This window comes from Saccostrea echinata, unplaced genomic scaffold (genome assembly GCF_033153115.1).
Source record: "Saccostrea echinata isolate AGI-Se365-2 ecotype Australia unplaced genomic scaffold, CSIRO_AGI_Sech_v1 ptg000009l, whole genome shotgun sequence".
NCBI classification, from domain to species: Eukaryota; Metazoa; Mollusca; class Bivalvia; order Ostreida; family Ostreidae; genus Saccostrea; species Saccostrea echinata.
This window is the reverse complement of record NW_026889758.1, coordinates 47836249-47861598: the sequence shown is the minus strand read 5'-3', so window position 1 is coordinate 47861598 and position 25350 is coordinate 47836249. Positions and strand designations below refer to the sequence as shown.

General features: G+C 33.8%; 3 protein-coding genes across 4 annotated transcripts; 2 read left to right on the top strand and 1 right to left on the bottom strand.

Moving 5' to 3' along the window:
- Positions 1-146: 146 nt before the first annotated feature.
- Positions 147-13442, top strand: LOC133182943 (tectonin beta-propeller repeat-containing protein 2-like). Of its 2 annotated transcripts, none has more exons than XM_061317833.1 (16): positions 147-432; positions 668-796; positions 940-1071; positions 1684-1841; positions 2126-2559; positions 4116-4295; positions 4579-5776; positions 7104-7319; positions 7424-7565; positions 7906-8104; positions 8301-8384; positions 8684-8914; positions 9664-9860; positions 10051-10141; positions 10532-10681; positions 11324-13442. In XM_061317833.1, the coding sequence occupies exons 1-16, from the start codon at positions 178-180 to the stop codon at positions 11482-11484; spliced, it is 3957 nt and encodes a 1318-aa protein (XP_061173817.1). In that variant the 5' UTR covers positions 147-177; the 3' UTR covers positions 11485-13442. The 2 variants fall into 2 exon arrangements, with proteins under 2 accessions (XP_061173817.1, XP_061173816.1); XM_061317832.1 differs by having other exon boundaries at positions 3540-4295.
- Positions 13443-16401: 2959 nt separating this feature from the next.
- On the bottom strand, positions 16402-18972 carry LOC133183849 (uncharacterized). Its single transcript, XM_061318748.1, has 3 exons — positions 18737-18972; positions 16961-17070; positions 16402-16611 (listed from the first exon to the last, which is right to left on the bottom strand). The coding sequence occupies exons 1-3, from the start codon at positions 18918-18920 to the stop codon at positions 16606-16608; spliced, it is 300 nt and encodes a 99-aa protein (XP_061174732.1). The 5' UTR covers positions 18921-18972; the 3' UTR covers positions 16402-16605.
- A 237-nt stretch (positions 18973-19209) lies between these two features.
- LOC133183848 (uncharacterized) lies at positions 19210-23829 on the top strand. The gene is made up of 4 exons (XM_061318747.1): positions 19210-19383; positions 22592-22663; positions 23169-23332; positions 23742-23829. Exons 1-4 carry the CDS (start codon positions 19236-19238, stop codon positions 23793-23795), a joined length of 438 nt encoding a protein of 145 aa, XP_061174731.1. The 5' UTR covers positions 19210-19235; the 3' UTR covers positions 23796-23829.
- Positions 23830-25350: the final 1521 nt, after the last annotated feature.

The window sequence follows — 25350 nt, the reverse complement described above, 5'->3', positions numbered from 1 at the left end:
AGAATTTGTTTATTGACTATGCTCTCTTATAGAAATATTTAATTAAAATCATTCAGGACAATGAAAATTTTGACAGTACGATTTCCTTTTGTGTTGAGTTAGACACCATATAAAATGTATTTTACTTTCACTTTAGTGGTTAATAACAAAATGGAGTTGCACTAGATCTACAGCACTATGGCTGAAAGTGCACAAACTGAAGATTCAGCAACTGAAGAATGTTCTAAACATTCCATTCCAAAGGAGCACCGCTCTCTAGATTATCTCCTGTCCCAGATTCCACGTAGGGCCCAAAAAGGATTTCTCTCTAACTGTGACCTAATTTTAAAGTGTGTGGATGTCAATCCAGACTACATTGCCCTTGGTACAAATGTTGGAGTAGTGTATTTGTTTGACAGGAAAAAAGAATTGATAGAGAGACTAAAAACGCATGTAAGTCTGTTAGTTATTTTTGAATTTAAATTTTATTTCCTGATTTTACATAGATTTAAATAGACCATATTTTTGACAATAAGAATTCTTTAAATGGCTTATTAAATTATTAAGATGAAGAAAAATAAGGATTTGTTGATTAATAGTGGAGTATAGAGTAATTGTATTAAGTAAAATTAAATGTTTTTTCCTTGTGTGTGTTTTTATTTTCTTCTTTCTTGTTTTCGGTATACAGTCTAATAGTGATGTTTTAACCACAATTGCCCTACACAGTGGCCTTGAAAACCAGGTTGCTGTGGGAACAGAGAAGGGGGATATTTATATTTTCCAGCTCCCTTCCCATATTCCAGGTCAGAACAAGAAGGTAAAGTAGCTTCCTCATTGATTGAAAGAAGTAGCAGATCTCAAGTTCTATCATTAGCTCTCAAACAATTGGGGGTTTCACTCTGTGATCATTTTTGTTATTTATGTGAAGATAGTAAATTGATTTAAATATCTTCTTGTCAGCTTCAGCAGTTTTTTGTACAAGGCTTACACAAGGCCCAGGTTACTTGTACAAGATGGAGTTTGAATGGAATGAAGCTTTTTAGTGGAGATATGCAAGGCTTGGTTGTCTGCACTGAATTTGATGCATACCAGGTATATAATAATTTTCTGATTCACATCAGTCATATTCCGGGGAAATATTGCTGTTCATTACATAGAGAATATTACAACTAAAAATTCATATCATATGTTATATCAGCCAGAGTGGCCCCATATCAGCCTGAGGGATGATATATGACATATGATATGGATTTCAGTATGTAGTATTCTATTTATCATATATTTAAAACACTTAATATGTGAGTTCACATAGAGTCATTGAAGAATGTTTCGTGCATGCTTAAAACCTTTTTCTTTAAAACCTAATAGTGCCAATTTTAGGTCTTTGAAAACAAATTAAGTCCACAAATGTTAGTAAAGAATTATTTTACATGTTTATTTAAATAAAGTCAAGTTAATTAACTTTTAAATTTTATAAAAAAGTTACTTCTGGTTTGATATGGATTTTTGCACACTGGTCCGATACGTGATATGGATTTTTGGACCAGTCCTTGATATGGGGTATTGTGACTTCACCCGTATCGCAGAGTGTAGAATCCGTGTATTTACTACTAAGTACATGTATATGATAAAAGTTAATATTCAGAAATGCAGTTTGTATTTAAGTCAGATATTGTTATTAAGGTGGGATTTAATGTTTTACAGGGACAGTGCAAGTCAGCTGTTCTGTTGACAGAGGTAGGGTCCAGTATTGTACAGCTGGATCATGGACACAAGTCTCTTCTGGTCTCTACAAAACAGAGGACCCTTATATACAGAACAGATGAAACTAAGGTCCAAGTAGGACAGAAAGAAAGAAAAGTGTATGAATTCATCATCAAAAGTATTACTTAAAGAGTTCTATTTTGTTAGATTCATGTTAGCCAGATGCATTGGAGAAAATAATAAGGAAAAAAAAATTTTGTTTTGTACGTGGTAGATAATTTATGATAATGAGTATTTTATTGAAAAAAAATGAAGACCACTACCAGTATTACATGTAATGAAAGACAAAAAAAAATGCACCCAAGAAAATTTGTTATTGAATGTTAGAAAAAAATCTGTGGGATTTTGATTTTGAATTTAGAAAATTTGCATATAATTTTAGTGCTGGCCCATTTGGGGCTTGTTTCATCCCAGCCATGTGCAAACCAGAGGATGCTCAACTTTATGCTTGTCGACCTGGTGCCAGAATCTGGAAAGCTGACATGAATGGAACAGTCAGCAATACTTATCTTTTCAAAGAACTTCTCAATTCTACTCACTCAGAAATCCAGTTGTTGTACAAGAATGGAATCCCTTCTAGCAGAGTGTCGGACCATCAGTTTGGGCCACTGTTATTGTATATGGAGAAGTACCTTGTGACCTGGAATGAGACCTCCCTTTATGTGCTGAGTCCAGAGGACAATTCTGTTGTGGGTAGTCAGCGGGCCCTGGGGGCAGTGGTAGATGTTGCTGTCAGTGAAGATGAAATTTTTATTCTGAGGAAGAATAATGAAAGGAATCTTGTCCGAGTAGCTGTATATCCAGAAAAGAAGGGAGGTAAGTGTAAACATGGCTGTTATTAATTCTAAAAAGTGGGATTTGTCAGTAACTGTGCAAGTACATTTGATGTGATTTATTTAAGAGATGAATTTTATTTTTGAGAATTCATGAGGACATGAACTACGACACTTCACGTCAGCATATTTCATGAAGCACTATTTTTTTACTTCAATCACATCACAATGGAAATATTCTTACTCATCCCACGGCAGTTCACGCGAACATGAACTTTTTCTAATTTGCAAAGAATCTTAAGGAAAAATATTTGGAAATGTAAATATACATAATTATATGCATGTATTGTTAAGGGTTATAAAGCAATGAATTGTTTCTACGTTTCACTTATCAGATATATAGCTCTTTATAGCTGCACAGCAAAATTTGAATATTATGCTTATTGACTTGTGATAATGAAGCATATGCTGAAAGGACATTCTGACAGATTTATACGATCATTACATTTCTTTTTTTATTAACATTTGTTTGAAGACTGCTTTGATTGCCATTTCTTTAAATTGTATCTGCATTTACTGAAGAAAGTTAAGGTTTTATTGTTGTTACCTTTGTCCATCATTGCTGTCATCTTTTTATAACATTTTCATGCTAGAAACAAACTTGTTAAAGTGATTTGTAAAGTGAGGGGGAATCTCAGGGGGGAGTGGGTGTCATCAAACTCTTGGACCAAACTTCTTTAACTTTCTTATAAGTCACTGTAATTTTGGCCTTGGGGTTTATAGAGGACTGAAATGATTAGATTCCTATTTGTTACAGAAAGGATATAAGAATATTTTAGAACACATACATGTTTAATACAGTAGATGTACAGTTAGGTTCCAGGTGCTGCAAATTCACAAATGTTTTCTATATGATTGGTTGAAGTTTTTGGAGCAGGGCTTTTCCCAAATGATAAAGACCTTAATTATCAAAACTTTTGTATGCAAACTGTGAGCAGACTTCTTTTTTCTATTCTATTTCAGAATCTCTATATCATAAACTTTTGCATGAGAAGGAAAAATATGCTTTAATGCGACAGTCTGCACCACCATTAGAGGCTACACTGCATGTAAACAACTCTGAACAGTCTAGTCAGCAATCCAATTCACCATTAGACTTCATCCAGACCAAACTGAAATCAACCTTAGAGTCAACTGGGGGCTCAATTAAATCAGGAGTTGAACATCTTCTGTCATCAATGGATCATTTGGAGGACTCTGTTGAGATAACTGAGCATGAGATTGATCATCGAGATCACCCTCATGCTCAGCCTCCTCAGGATCTTCCTCCACTGATAAAACGCGAGACAGAGCTCCACCAAAAACTGCCTCCAGTTGTGAAACTGGAGACCCCAGATTTACTGACTGTAGAAATTTTCAGTGATAACATTCTCTCAAGTAAAAAGGACTCAGATGACAATTTAGCTGAAAGAAAACTTGTTTCCCCGACCACCCGCTTTAATCCTTTTCTGAAGGAGGATTTAGAGACTGATTCAGTCCCAAGTTCATCTGATTCACATTTTGATAATTCTCATGACAAACCATCTATTGAATCAACAGATACATTGATACCTAGGGGGCCATCAGGGGTCAAAGTTCATGTCACTCAAGATGGCAGTGCTAAAAATGACTCTGTGTATTCAAGTGCAACAGTTACAGAGGAGAAGTTATCATCAGCAGTCGGGGATGATGACATAGTGTTCAATTCTAAGCCTAAAAGACACAAGAAAAAGAAAAAAGGTTTCATTTTTTATATGAATTAAATTTTAAGTAAAATTTGTTGCAGTTTTATTATTTGAAAATAGTTGCACGTGTATTAATACATACTGAGTATAGTCCTTGTTAATTATAAAAGTTTGTAATCCAGTTCATAGTTTAGATTATATATAAATGAATGTACTTCAAAACAAGTGCTCTTTTGTTGCAGAAACCTGCTGTCTGTCTATTTTGTGTGGTAATTTTAGAGATTTAACTGACAATAAATTCAGAATTATATCATGAACTAAAAAGTATGTTTTTTCAGGGTTGAAAGGAGAAAGAGACTCTACACATTCCCCTTATCTTAGTGCTGTCTTGGACCAGGAGAACACAGAAGACAACATTTCTCTCAGAAGTAGCGATACAATCTCCATTAAAAGTGACATCAGTGAAGGGCCATACTTCACAGAGGAACTTCAGGAGAAACCTAAATTCATGACTGTAGTTGATGCAGAAGGTCATGTGAAAAAAGTGCGAAGTAGGGAGTCATCACCAGCACCAAGTACAAAAAGGTCACACAGTGAAGAAAAGTCACATCTAGTTCTCCCTTTGCATGGGTTGAGAAATTCATCTTGTGATTCCTTGTCTAAAAGTTTAGAAGAATTTGAAAAAGAAATAACTAGTTTGGATAACAAAACAGGCACTCATGAGCAGGATGTAGAGTTAAGAAAAGAGGAGACTTCAACTGAATTGAAAGAGATACCAAAATGTACTGAACAGGCATTAGCTCCAAAGAAAGAAAAACAATTTTCAGATCTAAAGGATATACAAAAACCTGATGCATCTGTGAAACCCAATGAAACTGTGTTAAACACAGCATTATCTCAAATCGCCACTTCTGTAACAGAAGCAGAGAAGATTTTATTAAGTGATAAGGATCCCAGTGTAGAAAAGTTAAATAAAGCATCACATGTCTCTAATAGCTCCTCAGAAAATTCTCTTCTAAATTCACCAGCACAAAAAGACCCAAGTCTCTTTTCATCCCCAGAGCCAGATGATTTCTACAAAATGTTTACATCAAATACCAATATGACTTCACAGAAGGATGTCACGGAGCATCCACTCATGCCATCAACCACAGAAGAGCAAGAAGAAAATGAGATAGTCTGCTCAGAAAAGGTTGAGATGGATGAGCCTTCATACAAAGTGATCAACAACTGGTCAGAAATATTCACTCCCGGCAATTTGTCCTGTTTGTGCTTGACTGACACACACATTTGGCATGTAGATAGAAGTTCTAATTTGTGGCACTGCAGTCTGACTAATCCAGGTCTAAAGTGGCAGAAGGCAAATGGCTATGCCAAGATGATAGCTGTGTCACGGTCTGGGAGCATTGTCTGGAGGCTGTATAAAGACACTGTATATGCTGGAACTAAGTTAACAGCCAAACATCCAGAAGGTCTGAAGTGGATAGAGGCAGTTAGGGAGGTGCAATATATATCAGTGGATGAGACTGTGGCTTGGTGAGAATCTTGTATTATGCTTTAGATCACCTCATTGAAGTCGAGGAGAGTTTCTGCTATACAGGTGTAACTAAGAGTAGCTCATTTCTAATTACATATAATTATAGTACAATTTTAATTTTAAATTTAATTTACTTTTAAGCTCTTTTGAGCCAAAGGCTCAATTGAACTTTTCTGATCAAAATTTGCCCGTCATTGTCTTAACTTTTCACAATTTCATCTTCTCCAGAACTACTAAGCAAAATTGCCACAAAGCATCCTTGGGTTAATGGAATTCAAGTTTGTTCAAAGGAAGGGCCATGCCTCTTTGAAGGGGAGATAATTAAGAATAGTGAAAATTTAATGGCAACTTTTCAAAAGTTTTCTCAAGGACCACTGGGCCAGAAAAGTTATGTGAAAGCTTCATTACATAGTGTAGATTTGAGTTCATTCAAATCATGACCCCCAGGTATATGATTGGGCCACAATGGATGATTAAAGTATTACATAGGAATATATATAGTAAAAATATCTTTAAAAATCTCAAGAACAGCAAAGGCATGATTAGTAATATTTAATATGGAAGCATCCTCAGGTAGTGTAGATTAAAGTTTGTTCAAATCATGACCCCCAGGGGGTACTGGTAGTTTGGGGCCACAATAGTGATCAAACTTTTACATAGGAATATATAAGGGAAAAAGTCTTTAAAAAATCTTCTTTCTCAAGAACTCCTGGGCTTGAAAAGTTGAAACATATTTGAAAGCTTCAATGCATATGGTAGATTCATGTTTTTTTTTCAAATCATGACCCCAAGAGATGGGGGCCACAATAGGCAATCAAAGTTTTACAAAGGAATATACATGTATAGGAAAAAAGTCTTTAAAGAAGTGCATAGGCATGATTAGTCATACTGATATGGAAGCATCCACAGGTAGTGTTCAAATCATGAACTGGGGGGTAAGTGGGGCCACAATAATGATTCAGTTTTACATAGGAATTCATAGGGAAAAGTTTCAACTTTTCTGAGAACCCCTTTGGGTTTCACTGGATTTGATCATGTAACCAACCAACCTCATTTCCCAGTGTTTTTAAACTTGTTCTTTATTTCTTAAATATATACACATTTTTTTTAAAGATTCGTTTGATACTTTGCCTCATTTTTCTTGGTAAATTATAGTTGTTAATAAATATTTTGTTTTCAGTCAAAGTGATGCAGTCATTTAAAAAAAGAAAAATTAAACTGTCAAGCTGGAATAATACAATATACTTGTAATAGATTTTCATTTAAGAGAATGTTCCCTTTGGCCTTCTTCTTCTTATTTGCCCTTTTTCATTGAATTTTTCTCAGGTACCTGAAAACAAATGGTGATGTTGTGATGCAGAAGGGCCTGTCCAGAGAGAGACCATGTTTTAAAGCAATAAAGATTCCTTGTGACTTCAAATTAACCCAGATTGCCTGTTACAAGGGAGTGGTCCTGGGGTTGACTGACCAGTGCCAGCTGGTGTATAGGGATGGGATAAATAAAGAATGCTTGGAAGGAAAAGAGTGGAACATTATTAAATGGTACAATTTTTACAGTACAAAAAGGGGTTGTGTTGTAGCAGTTTAGTGTTTCATGCATTTATTGCAAATAATCTCTGCATTGTAAAAAAATTTTTCTTTGACAGCAAGTGTAGTCAGGAAATGTTGTTCAGTGCCATTGCTTTTGGAGTGGGTGGAGTTTTGTGGGCATTAGATGTCCTAGGTAGAATATGGTTTTCCACTGGTGTTACCATGGAAACTCCAACTGGTGATGGGAGCTGGTGGGAGGTAACTACAATCAATTACCCTTCCAAAAAATATCTAATAATTGGTAAAAATATTTTCTTTGTTTTGTTACCGTATCTAGCTTTGATTCTGTTTTTTTGTATTTTCTATAAAAAAAATTCTACTAATAATTCATCGTGAAAGTACTGCAATTTCCTGTCCTGTTATTTAAATGGATTAGCTGTTTTACATGTACCTGTGTATCTACTCAGTATTTGTCATTTTTGTCATACATGTACAACAAACACAACAAAGATAAATCAATGTTGAAAACAGAGTCTGAATGCATATAATAGATGTACAGGTCCAGCTAAAAGTGTCAACCATACTTTCATAAATCCAGGTTCCAGTCAGTGAAATAGTTGTAAAAGATGTGTCTGGAATAGATGCTCTACGTTCCTTGGCTGAGAAATTTGATCCTCAGAAGCTTGCTTCTTTAATCAGCTCCCAGACAGGTGGACTTATCACAGCTGGTAGAGCAGGGGTGTGGTTGTGTCCAGAATTCAAAAACATGATCCAGATCTGTAGAGGAGTTATTCAAGGTAATGACCCCCCCCCCCCCTTTCCTAAAAATAATAATGGACACTTAGTACTTCAGGAAATGGAAGTTTGTAGATTTTTTTTTAAATATGATCATTGTCACATGTCAGTGAAAGTTATTGGTAGATTACTGTTTTCTTCAAGAAATACACACAAGATTCATAAAATATCAACATCATAACTTCTTTTATCATACAGGACATGCATGGGAAGTTGCAGAGATCCCTGGTATTGTTTGCTCTGTCATTTGGAAAACAGTAACTGCTCAGGCTAGCAATGAAGGTAAGGACTCTCAATAACAAGTTGTTCAGGTTAGAAATTGACCACAAACCTAACAATCTCATCCTAGACTTGTAGTTTTTGTCACTATTTCACTTGATCCTTTATTGATTGTCATGTACATATTTTTCTTGTATGATAAACCAATATTGAGAGGAAAAAATTGTGAAAAGTTACAGATATATAAATTTTGTACCTCTTATTATACTAACAGAAGAAGAAAATATCCAGTAGTTAAACTCAGCTGAAATCAGTATGAAAATCTATAGTGCATACATTAATTTTTTTCATCAATTGCACAGGACTTATTTGGGCTAGTCAACCCAATGGAGACATCTACACTTTTTCTTCAAACCTGGAGAAATGTAGCATGGTGGAATCTCCTTCCTACAGAAAAGGAGTACTTTGTCTATGTGTCTGTCGGGATGCTGTGTGGGTTCTTACTGAGGACAATCAGATATTTATACGTAGTGGGATTAGACCCAGTAATCCACAAGGATCAGGATGGTGCAAACTGGACCTTACTCAACTAGGTATGTAATTTACATTGTTTGTAAATACAGTGAAAACTGTCTAATCCGACACCTGTGCAATCCATCACAATGTGAAATCTGACATTAAATTCCGTTCCCATTTTACTATTTTCCATGTTTTTTTAACACTGTGTAATCCGACACCCTGCCTATTTCAAAATTCGTCTCCCAGTGCATGTCGGATTAGACAGGTTTCACTGTAAATAGCTGTTATCAGTGGAATTGACAAGAAATTGTCATTTTACTAGATAGGTGGTAGATGCCATAGATTTCAGAAAAAGATACAGCCCATAAATGAGCATAAACAAATTAGATGTTAAAAGTTTGTGATGAAAGTACTGTAAACCAGCTATTATTTGTGACATCTTTTATTAGCCACTCTTTATTTTGGAATCCATTTGTAAATACTAATTTTCGTGACTGAGGCAACATTCTACATAAATACACAGGTGAATAATTTGATTGGGACAAGAAATATTTGGGAGTAAAAGAAGGTTGTGAATTTCACAGATATTTCTCGCTTGCAAAAAAGTTGGTTTACAGTATTGTTAACATATGAGAGAAAATGCTGGCTGCCTGGTAGAAAGAAAAATATTTTAATAAAATGTTCAGAATTATAAATTTGTTCCCACTTCTTTGTGAGTGTGAATTAGTTATGATTGTAGAAATAATTGGTTATTTCTTTGTTAGATGTTATATGTTAAATGCAGAGTTCACAATCTCTTTATTCCTTTTGTTTATACATGTAGGTGATACAGTTTTGACGTCAATTAGCTGTGGAACGGTCAATGTTTGGGCAGTGGACACTCAGGGGGTTGTGTACCAGAGGATTGGGGTCAAGGCCCCGACCTCTCACTCCCTCAATGCTGCCTGGCTCCCTGTAGACATGGGCAGGCAGACATCTACAGTATTTACAAACATTGCAACAGGACCCAAAGATTTCATGGTTGGTAGCCATATGGTTTTCCATCACAGTGCAGAGATCACAAAAACAATGCAACTTCTATTAGAACCAACATATACTTTAAATAAAGTTTTATAATTTCACTTGGAAATGCAGAGTTTATTACACATACACAGCTGTACTTGTATAAACCTATAAAAGCAAAGTTAAAAATTTTTATCATAATTTGTAGGTGTGGGCAATTGATAACCGTCGTCAAGTTTACGCTAGAAAGGGTGTTACAGAAGACATGCCAATAGGAGAGGACTGGATCCATGTCCCAGGTATAGAGAAGTTTATTATACCTCTGTGGGCTTTAAGTCAGTCAATATTATAGATCGCTATATTTTCGTGACACCTTATTTATGCGAGATAGCTATTTGGTATTTATCAGCAAGACAAAATTTTCGTGACCTACGGTTATTGTTGTATATAATCCTCAACATTATAAATACATGTATATGTGAGAATAAAATTTTTGAGAGCAAACAGATTCACATATTTATGCGAAAAATAAAGTTCAAAGAAATAGAAATTGATCTACTATAGTAAAATAATTCTTTCTTCAATACAAAAACCAGCAACCAGTTTATTGTATTTTTACACAGGAACTTGAGCCAATATTATTTTATTTCTTCACAATGAAAACCATAAAGTTATTGTGTTTTACACAGGAACTTTAGCCACTCATTTGACAGTATCAAAAAAGTGTGTGTGGGCATTAAATCCCAATGGAGAAATCCTGTGTCGCTTTGGCATTTCCACAAAAAATCCCACAGGGGATTACTGGAGAAAAGTCCCAGGAGTGTTTGATCAGATATCAGGTAAAGTATTCAGTATGATAGATGTTACATTAGTAAATTTTATTATTCGTTAGTCCATTGTCTTACCCTATTATGATATATATTAAACATGAATTATGCTTATATTAGGGCATGTACAGTCAAACCACACTAATTCAAACTTAATGGGGCCAAGAAAAAACTTTGATATTTCAAAGAATCAAGATATTGAGGTTAAAATATAAAGAAAAAGCAGTTTTGACTTCCAACTCACTTTGACATATCTATGGTATTTGAGATACTGGTATCAATGTTTGAGATACCCTAGTTCAACACCTTTGAAATATTATGAGATAAAGGTAAGTGTTATTGTTTGGATTCCACTAATCTCAGCTGTGATATGGCTTGCCTTGACCAAGTGAAGGCATCAGTCCATATATCCAGTCAAGCGAAATTTTGAGATAAGGTTTTCACAATCAGGTGATTTTGTTAGTACTGGAGAAACTTAACTATCAAAAACACAAATCACAGCTGCTTACCATTGAACAAGTATGAATATATTTGACGACTGAGGGGTTTGTGTTTCCAGAAGCATTAAGCAGTTTTCAAGCAGGATGTTTTTTTTTTAATTTTTTTTTTTATTTAAAAAAAAAAAAAAAATCCTTATTCATTTATATATTTTAGTAAGCCATTCTGATCAGATGTGGGCAGTGAGTCAGGAAGGCCAGCTACACAGAAGGTTCACCAAGTTTTTAAATAAGAACAGTGCCTCTGATCCGGATAAACTGCTGCCAAAGAGAAGCTCTACCAGTATCTCCAGTGACGACGGGTGGGAGTTATTGTAGAAATCAACACTATGCTGTCAGCATTGTAGAATTAAATCAACACTATACTGTCAGCATTGTAGAATTAAATCAACACTATGCTGTCAGCATTGTAGAATTAAATCAACACTATGCTGTCAGCATTGACATTTCCATATGGTATTATTTATGCAAATCCATGGAATAAATCTTACGGCCATTGTGTGGTTATATCTTCTCAACTTAAATATTTCACTAAGGTACTCAGTAGACAGGAATCGATACATAAACATATTTTTTGCAGAAGCTCCTCCTTCTGTAGCTAGAGTAAATGGGTATTTGAGTAAATAATCTACCAAGTGAAAATTTCAACATATACAATATATCTAAGAATTCATTTGTATTCCCTGGACATCAGACAATTTTACCATATAATATTTTAGATGATGCATTATACAGTGAAACTTATCTAATCCAGATGTTGTGTATTTGGAAATCTTGCCTAATACGATGTAAACATAAAGTCCCTTTCAGTAATTTCAGGTGTTTAAAATGTTGTCTAATCCAGAATGTTGTCTAATCTGGCTATTTTTTTTGGAACCAGTGGTGGCCGGATCGGACAAGTTTTACTGTATATATTATATACATGTATATTCAGTTATATACAATTTTTAATTGAGTAAAATCCATTTTGATCATGTTTGAGAAAAATAATTTTTTAAGGGATGTGTACATGTCAATAGAGCTTCCAGTTTTATTTCATTATTTTAAAAAAATGTCTGATTAAGACAATTCTTTTCTTCTTTTTCACCCGTTTAAAATATCTTAGAGTACCAATTAAAGTGCAGTGAAAACGCTTGCAGTGAAGGGCCAGGGACTTATAATTTTGATTCATTACAAACATAATTTGATTGTTAAATACATTTATAAATTCATATTTTAAAATTACAGAGAATCAAAATCACTTAACTGTAAGCTTGAATTCATTACAAGCATGTTTGTCGTAACCAGGTTTTGCTGTATATCATTTAATTTGCTGATGTTTACAGCTAAACCCAAGATGGGAATATACCTGAATGATTTTTTTTATTTCATGTTTATTGTTTGGTAGAAACAAAGTTGTGCATCTTTTTTAGTGTTTACCTGTAAATATTTGTATGGTATCATGTTCAACTGTTTGTTATTATTACTTTTTAATGGAGGCATTTAAAGTGTTAAGTGTATCTTGGGGATTTCAGTTATTTCTAGTCATCGGCCAGAGGAAATAGAGCTTTAAACCATACATGTTAACAGTTAATATTTATACTTAAAATTCATAGTGCTGCATTGCAGTGAATATTGCTCTCAGAATTTATTTGGAAAAAATATATAGATTAATCATCTCATTCCTGCATTCCTTGTGTGATATATTTGTTTTGCTTTCTTTTATTTCGAGTTTTTGGTACACTTTACGTATAGGCAAATTGAAATTTATCATGTTCATAAAGATAATGATTATACATATGTTATCACCTAGCAACAAGAACAGATCTTTTTATCCATTAATTCATGGATGTAATATAATGAAGTCTTTCATAAAGGTTATAGGGAAAAAATAAATTTTTTTTATCACTGACTTGGCAATATTAATTTCTACATGCATTATAAGTATCAAATAAAATATATTTTTCTATTTTATCTGCACTTGGATTTAAAATGTTATATCTTAAAAAAAAAGAAAAACATATCCTGTGGTTGGTTTGTTTTGGGTTTACAGGTCATATTGAATCAAAAGGAAAAGAACTAGACTTGTGTCACATATCTATATAATGTATCATTGTTTGCAGTATTTATTTTATCTAGTGTACTAGTAACTCAATGATGAAATAGTACAATTTGCAACATAACGTAGATATATGTTTTATAATAATTAATGACCATTTAGCAGTATATTTTTATGATACATGTACAATTTTTTTCCTCTGATTTCATTCCAATTTCAACACTTTATATATATATATATATGCTCCACTTCTGGTCTGGATTAATTATGTTCCCCAAACGAAGTTTGGGAACATGTTTTTACTCTGTTTCTTATTATTATTATTATTATTCTTTTTTTCTACTTTCTTCTCCGGTACTTTTTTGTCCAGGAGTGTTCTCATAGAACCACTCATCCAATTGACATGAAACCTTTTTAGGGTTAATAGGCATGTTGTTTAGGTGTTCGGAACGAAGGTCATTTTGCATGCACTTGCATGCACGTGCGCGCGCGTGCAATGAGTGAAATGACTGATATACTTGATGAAGCCGTAACTTTTATATTTCTTAATGAATTGCTTTGAAACTCAAAATGTAAAGATATATTAGTAGTCTAGACAAGATAACATGGTCAAATTAGCATGAACTCACGCGCATGCACGTGCGCTCTTCTCTGATTGGCTGATACAAAAATCTCAATAATTTCCTTGTTTTTTGACAAAATACTTTGAAATTTAGAATATAAGTATATATTATAAGGTGCTACAACATGTTTTATAGGAAATTTCTTGAAAACACGCGCATGCAGGTGTGCTGCAATCTGATTGGTTGAAACTTTAAATGTCTATAACTCCCTTGGTTTTCAACAAAACAGGATGAAATTTACGACATGGATAGGCACATAGAGCTCCTACATTACTTAATATGATACTATCAAAATTGAATGCAAGGCCAGGCATGCGCGTATGCTGAATTCTGATTGGCTAATACTTAGAGAGTTACATCTCTCTTATTTTGTAGTGAAATTCTTTAATATTTAACACAAATGTATGTATTGTGAGACACTATAAGAAAATTAATGTGAAAAATGTAGAAAACATGTGCAAGCACATGCGCTGAAATTTGATTGGCTAATACCCATATGGCTATATCGGAGTAGTTTTCCAATGAAATACCCTTAAAAATAAAGTGTCCATCAATATTACAAAAGTATTGTCTAATTTATTCAAGCTTGTAGGGAATGGGGCATCATAAGGGATTGGGGAGCCGTTTGGGGAACATCTGTAACGGTTACTGTTACAATTAGCACTAGTTGTTTGTTGTTTAGACCCATAATCTTTCATTTCTTTAATGCCTCTACAGCCATACTTTATATTGCCACTGTAAAACAATATATGTATATGTTTATCTGTTATTTTTTACTGTTATGAAATTAAATTGCCATTACCATACATATGTTTGTCAATGCAGCGTAATGATCAGGTCAGTCAGCCACATAACTGTTTCAGGATGAGTCATTGTACTTACCGTAATGTATTCCAAGCGGATCAATTTATAATTAAAATGGTATGCAATCTTTTCTCTTCTAATCCAAGGGGGAACTGTGGAATGAAATATTTATTCTTTTGTCCAAAACTACTTTAAACTCGAGTTTGTTTATTATTTTATGGACAAAAATTTTTTTTCCACTACTCCAATCCACTCTTGACAATCCCTTTCCGATTGTGATGATGTGTCCTTGAATCAAATTCCTAACATATATATATATCTTCATCTACGGTAATGGTTAACAATATACAGAAAAAACGCCTATAATGAAGTTCCAGGGGTGGACAATTTTGCTTCATTATAAGCGTAACTCGTTATATCCGTTAATTGTTTAATATATTTTAATGTCAAGGGGAATGAAAATCATTCGCTACAAACATCAATTCATTATAAGCATGATTGCTATAAGTGTGTTTTACTGTACAAGGGACTTGATACCTTTACAATGACTAGACAGCAGTCTTCACTTATTAGGAGACACAGAATTATAGTCATTTACAAAGAACTTGTTCACAGTCTAGTTCCATTGGTAAACTGGCTCCAATCACTATTCCTAGGACAACTACATTGATAGTTTGAACTTTAATGTGTTGCTGACAAATAATGAGGTTCTGGCAGGGCTAACATACTGATATTAGAAACTGTTGTACATGTAATGATCTGCCTACTTTCCTTGGACAATTTCACTTAGAGTTTGGACGTGTGTGTTCCTGACAAATCATGAAGTGCTGTAGACCTGACATACTTGTCTTAGGAAATGCTGTAATGCTTCACCTTTACTTACAAACTATGACTTTAATTTAGTGTGAAGCCATTTGTAGAGCATGCTAATTTGTTTGACGGCATGCAAGTGATAAACTGAAAGTCAACATTATCAATGAAATTATAACTTTACTTTAAAGTGTTAAATCCATCTTTCAGACATCTTATCTCTCTGGGTCTAAAAGAACATGGTTATAAGTAGACTGATTTCATACCAGATAATTCTCTCTCTCTCTCTGAGAAAAAATTATCAATGGTAATGCATCCATTGTGGAGGAGAAAAGAACCATTCATATTAGCTGCAGAGCTGTGAAAAAAAAATATTGACAGACCAGAGAGCTACAGTGCCACCCATAGAAAACTGTATAATTATTAATAGCACACAAAAAGTTGTGCTAGGTTCTGTATTTATTTCTTCAAATTCTTACCTCAACTGCACAAAAGCTCAAAAAAAATTTCTTAGACGTCTATCAAACTCTCTCGTAGTTGACATTTGCACAAAATGTGCTGGACTGAATTGTCTTGCCAACCAAAATGCCAAAATAAACAGGCGAATTAATTTCTATGGTGCCAATATCAGGCCCAGGAGGGCTATAAACAACAGTTATAAGGAATGTTTTGTTGCGGAATTAGTAAACAAATATGTTCAAAAACAGGGTCAGTAATATTTTGGGATGGCAGTTTAAATATATGGGGAAATAAAACGAGAAATGGCACGCTTTTTGTGTGCAATAAATATACACTTTTTTCAATGGGTGGCACTGTAGCTCTCTGGTCATACATACAATTTTTTTCAGATCAGCAAGCTACAGATCTGCAGCTACCATTCATTATAATTAAATTAAAAAAAAAATCATCACTTAGTAAATGAGCAGAAATCTAACTCATCAATATGACCCCAAAGAAGTCTTAATGACATTAATTTATTTTGACATCCTGAGATAAAAACACTCCATCTTGCAAAAAATATGCACAAAAGTGTCCTTTTTATGCAGCAATGTTTCAAAATGATCACATACACATAGCAGATTTCTGTAAAACACTGTTCAGTGTGTCTATTATGAAAAAAACATATCCATTTTCCCTTCCTGTTAAAAGTACCGGTATGAATTTTCACTCCTGCAAGGAAAAAAAAAATGTCCATAAGTTAAAAAAAGTTAGAATGACCCATCTCTAACTTGTCTTTCTTTTCCCAATTGTTATCAATATGCAACTGACAAAAATGTTCACAAAGAAAAAACAAGATTCTGTTGAGAGAATTTGAACGGTTTCATTTCATTCATTTTCCTTTATATTTCAGCCATACACAGATTTAAAGTGCTCAATGAGGTGTTGTAGAAATCTTGCAATATGATGTGGGTCTCTAGTATAATTCCACTATATTGAGATATATTTAAACTCTTGAATATTAAATTTAAGCATCAATATGAATTTGTTTGTTTCAGTTTATGCAGTATCTTGTACCAACCTGATGTTCTGGATTTTCATTTTTTATATTTTTTTCACCTATCACAGTTCTGTAGTGAAACTTTATAACCCTTCCACCCTCCTTGTGCATTACTCTTTGGTATCCACTTTCTGAAAATATATAGTTATACAAAACAAAATTCTATGAGATATTTTAATTAATTATCCAGATCCTGTAAAATCGCTTATTTTCGAGGGGTCAAATTTTCATGGTTTAAAAAAAATCAATGGTTCAAGGGGATTTGAATTTGTGGTTAAAGAAGAAACACTGTACTGTAGTGCTTAATTTTAACATTTCATGGGAGTTATGAATTCAAGATTCTCTTCATACCATGAAAAAAACAATCTAACCCCCACAAAAATTAGTGATTTCACTGTTGGTTGACTTGAAAATCAAACTTACATCAGTACAAATACTGTGGGGCTTAAAGCTCCACTTCTTACCCTGGACACTTTCACAAGCATTTAGTGTGAAGCTAACTTTTTTTTTACCAATCAAACTTTTTTTAATTACAAATACTCTTATTATTATTCTAGTAACTTTGATTTTGAATTCTTCATTCTTTGCAAATGGATTTTCATCAGATTTTCAGATCTATAAATAGTTAATCATACAAGCATTGTATAATTAAAAGATAAACACAATTCTCTCAATTTTGATTTATTCCCATTCAGTTTATTTGAAAAATAATTCTTTTATCCAGATAGAGAGCCTGAGATATGATATACATAATATTCATCAAAATCTGGATTTTTTTATGCCATTGATTTAAAATGTTACCTAAAACTTGCAGAAAAAAATAATTGGAGATAAATGTTATGGATACTCTAAAGTAAGTATTTTTTTTTTATACATTAATATCTTTGCATAGTATTCAAAATTTGCAGAACTTGTAGCCTGAAAAATCAAAATGTGTAATTTTTTTTAGCTCTAATATTTGATATTCGGAGGATAAGAAAATGTGGTAGTGTAAGATAAATGGCATCCAGCTAGCTTGGGCTAGTGGGTTAACCCTTTAGTTGTGTTGTTAGAGCACTGGACTGCCATGCCAGAGTTCTCATGTTCAATCCCCAGTCAGGCCAGTGTCTTAGTTTCATTTTGGTAGCATTGATTGGTACGTAGCATCTGATTTCTATGCTAAAAACATTGCAGTCAGACCAGAAATCAAATTGAAAGGCACACATTGGACCACTTGTACATGTATGTGATAGTGTAAGATACATGACATCCTACTAGCATGGGCTCGTGAGTTAACGCTTTAGCTCTATCAGAAAAGCACTGGACTGGCATGCCCAAGGTCCCAGGTTCAAATCCATTCAGAGGCACAAACCTGTTAGAAAAGGGCACTGGTTGTGAAAAACCCATTGTAGGAAATCCGGATTTTCAGTAAGGAAACCACTTTGACTCTCTCTTGCTCATGTCAAAATTTAAAAGTGGGGGTAAGAGTCAGAGGAATACTGAATAACAATATATTCAACTTCATTTAAAATTTGGGATATTAAAACGAGGATTTTTTCTTCAACATCTGTATATAACACCTAACCTGACTGCTGTAATAAACAATTTTGAGATCTCCTTCCCCCTGGCTAAGAATCAAATAGACGACCAAGTTTTCTGTGTTAATTTTAATTTTCTTTGAAAAATAGCTATTCCGAATTTACTCTAAAAAGAATAGCTACAATTAGACTGAATGGTCGTTTAACGGTGCCGTGCAAAAATATATATAATTGCTATGTAGAGAATAAAGCTTTAATATTGAGGAACAGTGACACTTACTTCTACTTATTTCATCTTCGGGGACACCTTCCTTCCTTAACTTCTCTTGACCCTTAGAACTTGCAAAGTTGTAAATCGTGAACCCAGCGTAATGCCACGCGAGAAATCCTGTAAATAAAAGTGCCCCAGCTTTAACTACTCGTGGAAGTCCAAATTTATTTCCGTCATATCGTTTTTTTCTCATGCTAAATCAAATACTGTAAATGGTATATTAGCTGACATTCCCCATGCTAGTTTGTTGACAACCGGAAGTAAATTATGGTGCGTTTAGCACGTTTAGTTTAGTCTGCAAGTTTACAAAGTTTTTGTAAAGGGCGTAAGTGCAGGAAAATTAAGATATATGATGTGAATGATAATATTAATAATAAATTATGGAAATTTATCATTTTCAAATTAAAAAGTTGTTTAGAAGTGAGTGGATGTTAAACGAATTTTTATTGCTGGTGAGATTTAGATGCAGAGTTGGTACTGAACGGGCCATAACTTATCCCGCGGAAAGATGAACCTGGATAAAGTAACTGTGGAATCTGCGAAGAAAGACTCGTCAGTGCACTTCTTTCCGTGCGAAATAAAGTACGATGGCGAGGCTGAAGTAAGACGCTATTTCAATACCTCTATCAAAACGTACAAAGAAGAAGATAAGGAAGGTATCGACAATATTATCAAGTAGGCCTATCTGTCTAAGTATGAACTTTTAAACAACTATATACTGCATACTGCAGTGTATGTGATAGACTGTGCAATGTACCCCAAGAATGACAGTTTAAAAACCTCAGTAAAGATATACGTGTTGACAGGATCAAAAGTACTGCAAAGGAAACTTTAGGCTTCCTTTGTCATAATTTAAAGGTAAATACCAGTAACTATGGTGTTCCGTTGGAGCCACTCACACCTTCGCACTCTCGCCTTTAGTGGGAAGTTGCAAAGGGGAAAGGAGAAAAATTCCGAAGATGCAACAGCAAAGCACAAAATTTCACTTTCTTCTTTGCAACTTCTCGCTTTCGCCTTCTACTTTTGTGGAGCTCTCTATTGTTTGAAGTTAATTCAAACCATTGCTTACCAATTATTTTGGCTCCATCACACTAATCTAGCACATGGGTACCAATAACATCCAAGAGAAAAAATACCTGTGAAAGCAAATGTGCTAAGGCAAGAGTGTGGGTAATAAACCTACACACTGTATCTCTAAAAATTCACTGAATTTAGACCACTAAAATTAACTCATAATGATAAAGAGCTCCACAAAAGTAAAATGTGAAGGCAAAAGTGTGAAGTTGCGAAGGTGAAAGTATGAGGTGTGTGATACTAGTATTGCTCCTTTGCACCCTGGCCTTTGCATCTTTGCATTTTTGCTCCTTCACCTTCACAATTACGCACTTTTGCCTTTGCACTCTCCCATCTTCGCCCTAAAAGTGAGAGTGTGAAGGTGCAAGTGGCCCCAATGGAACACCATAAGTAACTCAAATATCTTGTCCATCAGTCCATACTGTATAACTGTTTCATTTCTCAATTATTGTTGCGACTTCTACATTCAAAGAAAAATTCAAAAGAATGAGATGGTCCAATGTGCAGCAAGCTGGGTAACAGATGACTGGTAACCCTCAGTCATGCAGATGCACCTATGTTTTACAAAAAAGTGTTTAGCAAATACATGTAGTCCAGTCCACACTTTGCAAAAGTTGTGTCCCTGTGCAGGGTCAACCAAAAGGGAAAGAAATTATATTTTTCCTCTTTTTGCAACCAAACATATAAGGATGCTCTGATAAATCCACTGTGTTTAAATGTTTTTATTCAGTACATGGGTAATCCCATCCTGGGGCAATCAATACACAAAATGCAAAGATTTTTTATGCCCCGTCATGAAAATGGCCTGGGCATATAGTGTTTGTCATGTCCGTCTTCCGTCCTTCCATCCTTCCGTCGCGCTTTGCTTTTAGCTCAGTTCAAAGCTCAATTTCAAAGAAACTATCCAAGATATTTTCATCAAACTTCATATGCTGATAGATATTGATGAGAGCTATGCAACTGCATCAACATTTTATGACCTTGACCTTTCCTTTGACCTTAACCTCACTTTTCCTAAATTAGTGTTTAGCCCAGTTTTAAAGATACCATTCAAGATAGTGTAATCAAACTTCATATGTTGATACATACTGATGAGAGCTATTCAACTGCATCAACATTTTTGACCTTGACCTCACTTTTCTTAAATTAGTGTTTAGCATAGTTTTAGCATAGTTTTAAAGAAACCATTCAAGATATTTTTATCAAACTTCACATGTTGATACATACAGAGAGAGCTATTCAACTGCATCAACATTTTTGACCTGACCTTTCCTTTGACCTTGACCTTACTTTTCTTAAATTAGTGTTTAGCTCAGTTTTAAAGAAACTATTCAAGATATTTTTATCAAACTTCATATGCTGATACATACTGATGAAAGCTATTCAACTGCATCAACATTTTTGACCTTGATCTTTCCTTTGACCTTGAAATCAAATTTGTGAAATCTTAAATTAGTGTCAAACTACGTATGCTCATACATACTGATGTAAGCAATTAAACTGCATCAACATTTTTGACTTTGACCTTTCATTTGACCTTGACCTCACATTTATCAATTTATGTTTAACTCAGTTTTAAAGAAGCCCTTCATAATATTTTTATCAAACTTCATATGCTTATACATACTGATGTAAGCTTTTCAACTGCATCAACATTTTTTGACCTTGACCTTTCCTTTGACCTTAACTTATTTTATTTTAAATAAGTGTTAAGCTCAGCTTTAAATAAACCATTCAAAATATTTTTATCAAACTTAATATGCTGTAATAATTAATATTTGTGAAAACTATTCAACTGCATCAAAACGTTTGACCTTGAACTTTCCTGTGACCTTGACCTCACTTTTCGTAAATTTGCATTTTGCTTAGTTTTAAAGAAACCATTTAAGATGTATTTGTGTAAGCATATGCACTTATACATAATTTGGTGAGAATTGATCATGTATATCAAACTTTTTAGATTTCAATTTGAAAGAAACTACTCAAAATATTCTCATCAAATTTCATACACTAATACAAATTTTCATGTTGCATTACTAATATACCCTCGGCGGGGCATTTACGTCCTATGGACATATTTCTAGTTTCCTGTCAAATGACAGTTACAAACCAGAAAACTACAAAGACTATTGTGAGATTTCTTTGGGTTTTTCCCCAGAGATGGTGGCCAAAGGATCTTAACATTTGAAAAGTGTGGATTCAACTATACTCTTGATCTGTTAATTTTCTTCTTGTATTCTTTAACCAAAAATCTATTCTCTCTCTTTTAGTGTTTAATATCTTCATTCTTAATAAATACTATTTTCTTTTTTATTTCAAAGGTTTTACCTATGTAGCTCTACTGGTTAGAGACCAGAAGAGCTTATGCATTATTAATCTGACTGTCGTCCATCCGTCTGTTCGTTAAAAAAAATGAAATGCTACTCCTCTAACAGTTTTGGTCCGATTTCAGTAAGACTTGGTACACCAGTAGCCCATACTAAGATACATAATTTTGTTTATCAGTTTTTGATTGTACAAATGGTGTTGCCATTGTTATGAAAAATAGAAATTTCTGTGAAACTCATTCAAAACTACTCCTACAGTTTTTGTCCAATTTATTATGAGACTTGGTGCACAAGTATACTAAGATACATTTTTTCAGCAAGGTTTAATTAACATTCAGTCTAACAACAAACTAGAGAGGAGGAATATATCACAGTATTTCACTGTTGAAGATGTAATAAGACATGATTTTCCCTTGATCTTTGAATCATATTGCCTTGTTTAACTTTTTTTCTATTTTTGTAGACACATATACAGCTTGCTTTCGAGGTCGCACATTAAATGGAAAGGTAGAAAATGTTCCAAATGGTTACTTGGGTCAGTTTACACTATATTATCTACTAAGTTTCCAACACATAAAATAATTTAAATAATTTATTTATCATATCTTCTCTTTATCCCTGAAATGTTCTCTTGAATTCACTTTTGTCTGCAACAACAACAACAAAAAAAGACAGATCTTGAATAAAATTATGGTATACACAAGATCAACCTTTTGTGGAACTAACTTTTAACTTAGGATGAGTTCACCATGCATCATACACCATACATCTGTGTCAGTATTTATATGAGTTAATGTGTATAAATCTATGAGTTCATAGCAATTCAGATTTCTGTTTCCTTTAATCAGTCTTCATTTCCTTCAGCATCAGCTTGGAGAGCCAGAATCTAACTCATTAAATATTGAAATTAAGTCTATTGTATGTAGTTTCAAAACTACTTTCTGAAAAAGTAATTGTAGTGATAAACTGTCTTTTTATATAACACTGGAAAGGAAAAATAAGATACCATCAGTTATCCCTATTTTGTCTTCTTTCTGTAGGTATCATAATGAAAGAACCAAGGCGTCCATTTTCAGAAGAGGAGGAGAGAAATGCCATCGTTACCCACACGTTTGATAAATTCTATTACTGGAACCTTGACAAAAAACCATCAGCTGATGATAGATACTCTCAGATGTTGGACTGGATTCATCTGGCAAAAACTGTAAGTCATGAATAAAGAATTACAGGTAAAAACATATTGATTTAGCCCCAAGTACCAGTACACTAGACTCAGTAGAAAATTGATCTATGCATAATGCTTGAAGTTTCTAATTAAAGTATAGAAGATTAATTTTGGAATTCCAAAGATTTGTTTGTTGTGCTTCAAACAGTTTGTGGAATGATGTACCCGTAATCTATTTTATAATTCATCTTAGCTAGGATGCAAAATAGTTGGTTGTTTATTGCCCTTATTCCTTCATATTTCAGTATTTAGAGTAGTCTATATCTATTTACTGTCTTGAGAATATTGATTACTTGAAATCATGGTACACAATTTCTTAATATTTTTAATATTATGTTTTTAAGATTAAGCTTTTTCATTGATGACATTTTTTTTAATTCCTTTTCAGTTGCACAGTCCTGTTGAAAGTACAGACAGTCAAACAAGCAATGTCAGTATTTGACTGGAAATTAAAGTTTTTTTGTTATAAAAGATTAGTTTTGTTATTTTGAATAATATTACCAGGACAAAATTAACTCTTCCCTTGCAATATGATTTCAATTAAAATCACTTACTTCTGTTCTATGAAACGGTGATTGTTAGGTTGGAAATGTGCAATAAGGTTTCAGATGATGCAAGTGACCTATATTTTTGTGAATGAGTGATTAGATTAAAATCTGTAAGCAGTTTTATTCCATAGTAGCCATGATTCCAATGAGTTTGATTCTTTCAAGTATCTTTAATTCATATGTTGATCAAACTTGCACAAATGATGAAAATAAAGAATGCAAAGTATAAATCAAGATTCAAATTCTGCATGTGACCTATATTTTCTGGATGAATGATCAGGAAGATTTTGTTTTGGAGCAGGTCTACTCCCAAGTACTGATAACTGTAGGTCCTACCATGACCAGTTTTGCACATGTATTGCATCTAGAGTTGCATACTATCTGTCATCCTTTGGAAGCTGCAAGTGAATTTTACTGTTCAGTGGGTTTCTATTGGATGTAAAATTTAGCATTTTGCTTGCTTGCTAAAAGGTAGCCAGTAATTTTGGCAGAACATTTTTGGTGGACATGATGTTTCATGAAGTTGCGAACCAGTAGCATAATGTGGTTCAGATGAGTGCTTCAGGTACCTGAATTTTAAATCTAGCTTTTAGGTGAGTCTTTGGTATGTTGAATACCATTTTAAGCAAGAGTTCAGAAAGAGATGCTTTAAAACAGACTGATCAAAGTATTTTTTTTTCTTGCATTTAGTACTGATATGCAAGAATGCAAATTTAGCAATTAAAATTTTAGCTTGCTACTACCAAATCACTAAAATAAGCCAAAGTTAGCATCCGAATAAAAAAAAAAAAATACTTTTCTGAAAAATGTGTTTCTGGATCAGGTTCATTTTCAAGTATTAATAGGTTCTAGTCCTAATATACCTTGACCAAACTTGTGTGGTGGTCAGACGGGTTTGATTGCCAGTGGACAGATAACTCAATTGGTAGAACACATGACTGGAGATTCAGGGGGCCCGGGTTTGAGTCCCAGTCTGGTCTTTTCTCCTCTCCTGTTGCACTTGCAAGAAAGATGCATGTATAGGGATGATGACTTTTGACAGTCACATGACCAGATGTATCTTTGGGATGCATACTCGAGGGTAAATGAGTATTAGCTGCCTCTCAGGGCATATAGTGTATTTCATATACCAGCAGAGAGTTGGAAATAAATGTACGAATTTGGATGTTTTCTGTGATTTATTAACAAGAAATATCACACAAGTTTAAGGCACCTCATCTTCTAAGGGGAAATTTAACAACTTTGTTAAACAAAACCAACATGAGAAAACAATGACAAAGATTTACAAATTATTTTCACATCAAAATATTTCATGTGCACTGTGACCTTAATTAGTTGATCAATACATTATACATTTCTTAGACTAAATGTAACAGAATTTCATATCCAATCTAATGCTGAATTCTTGTAAAAGCAACAAATTTTTAAATTCAATGAAATGCTTAATTC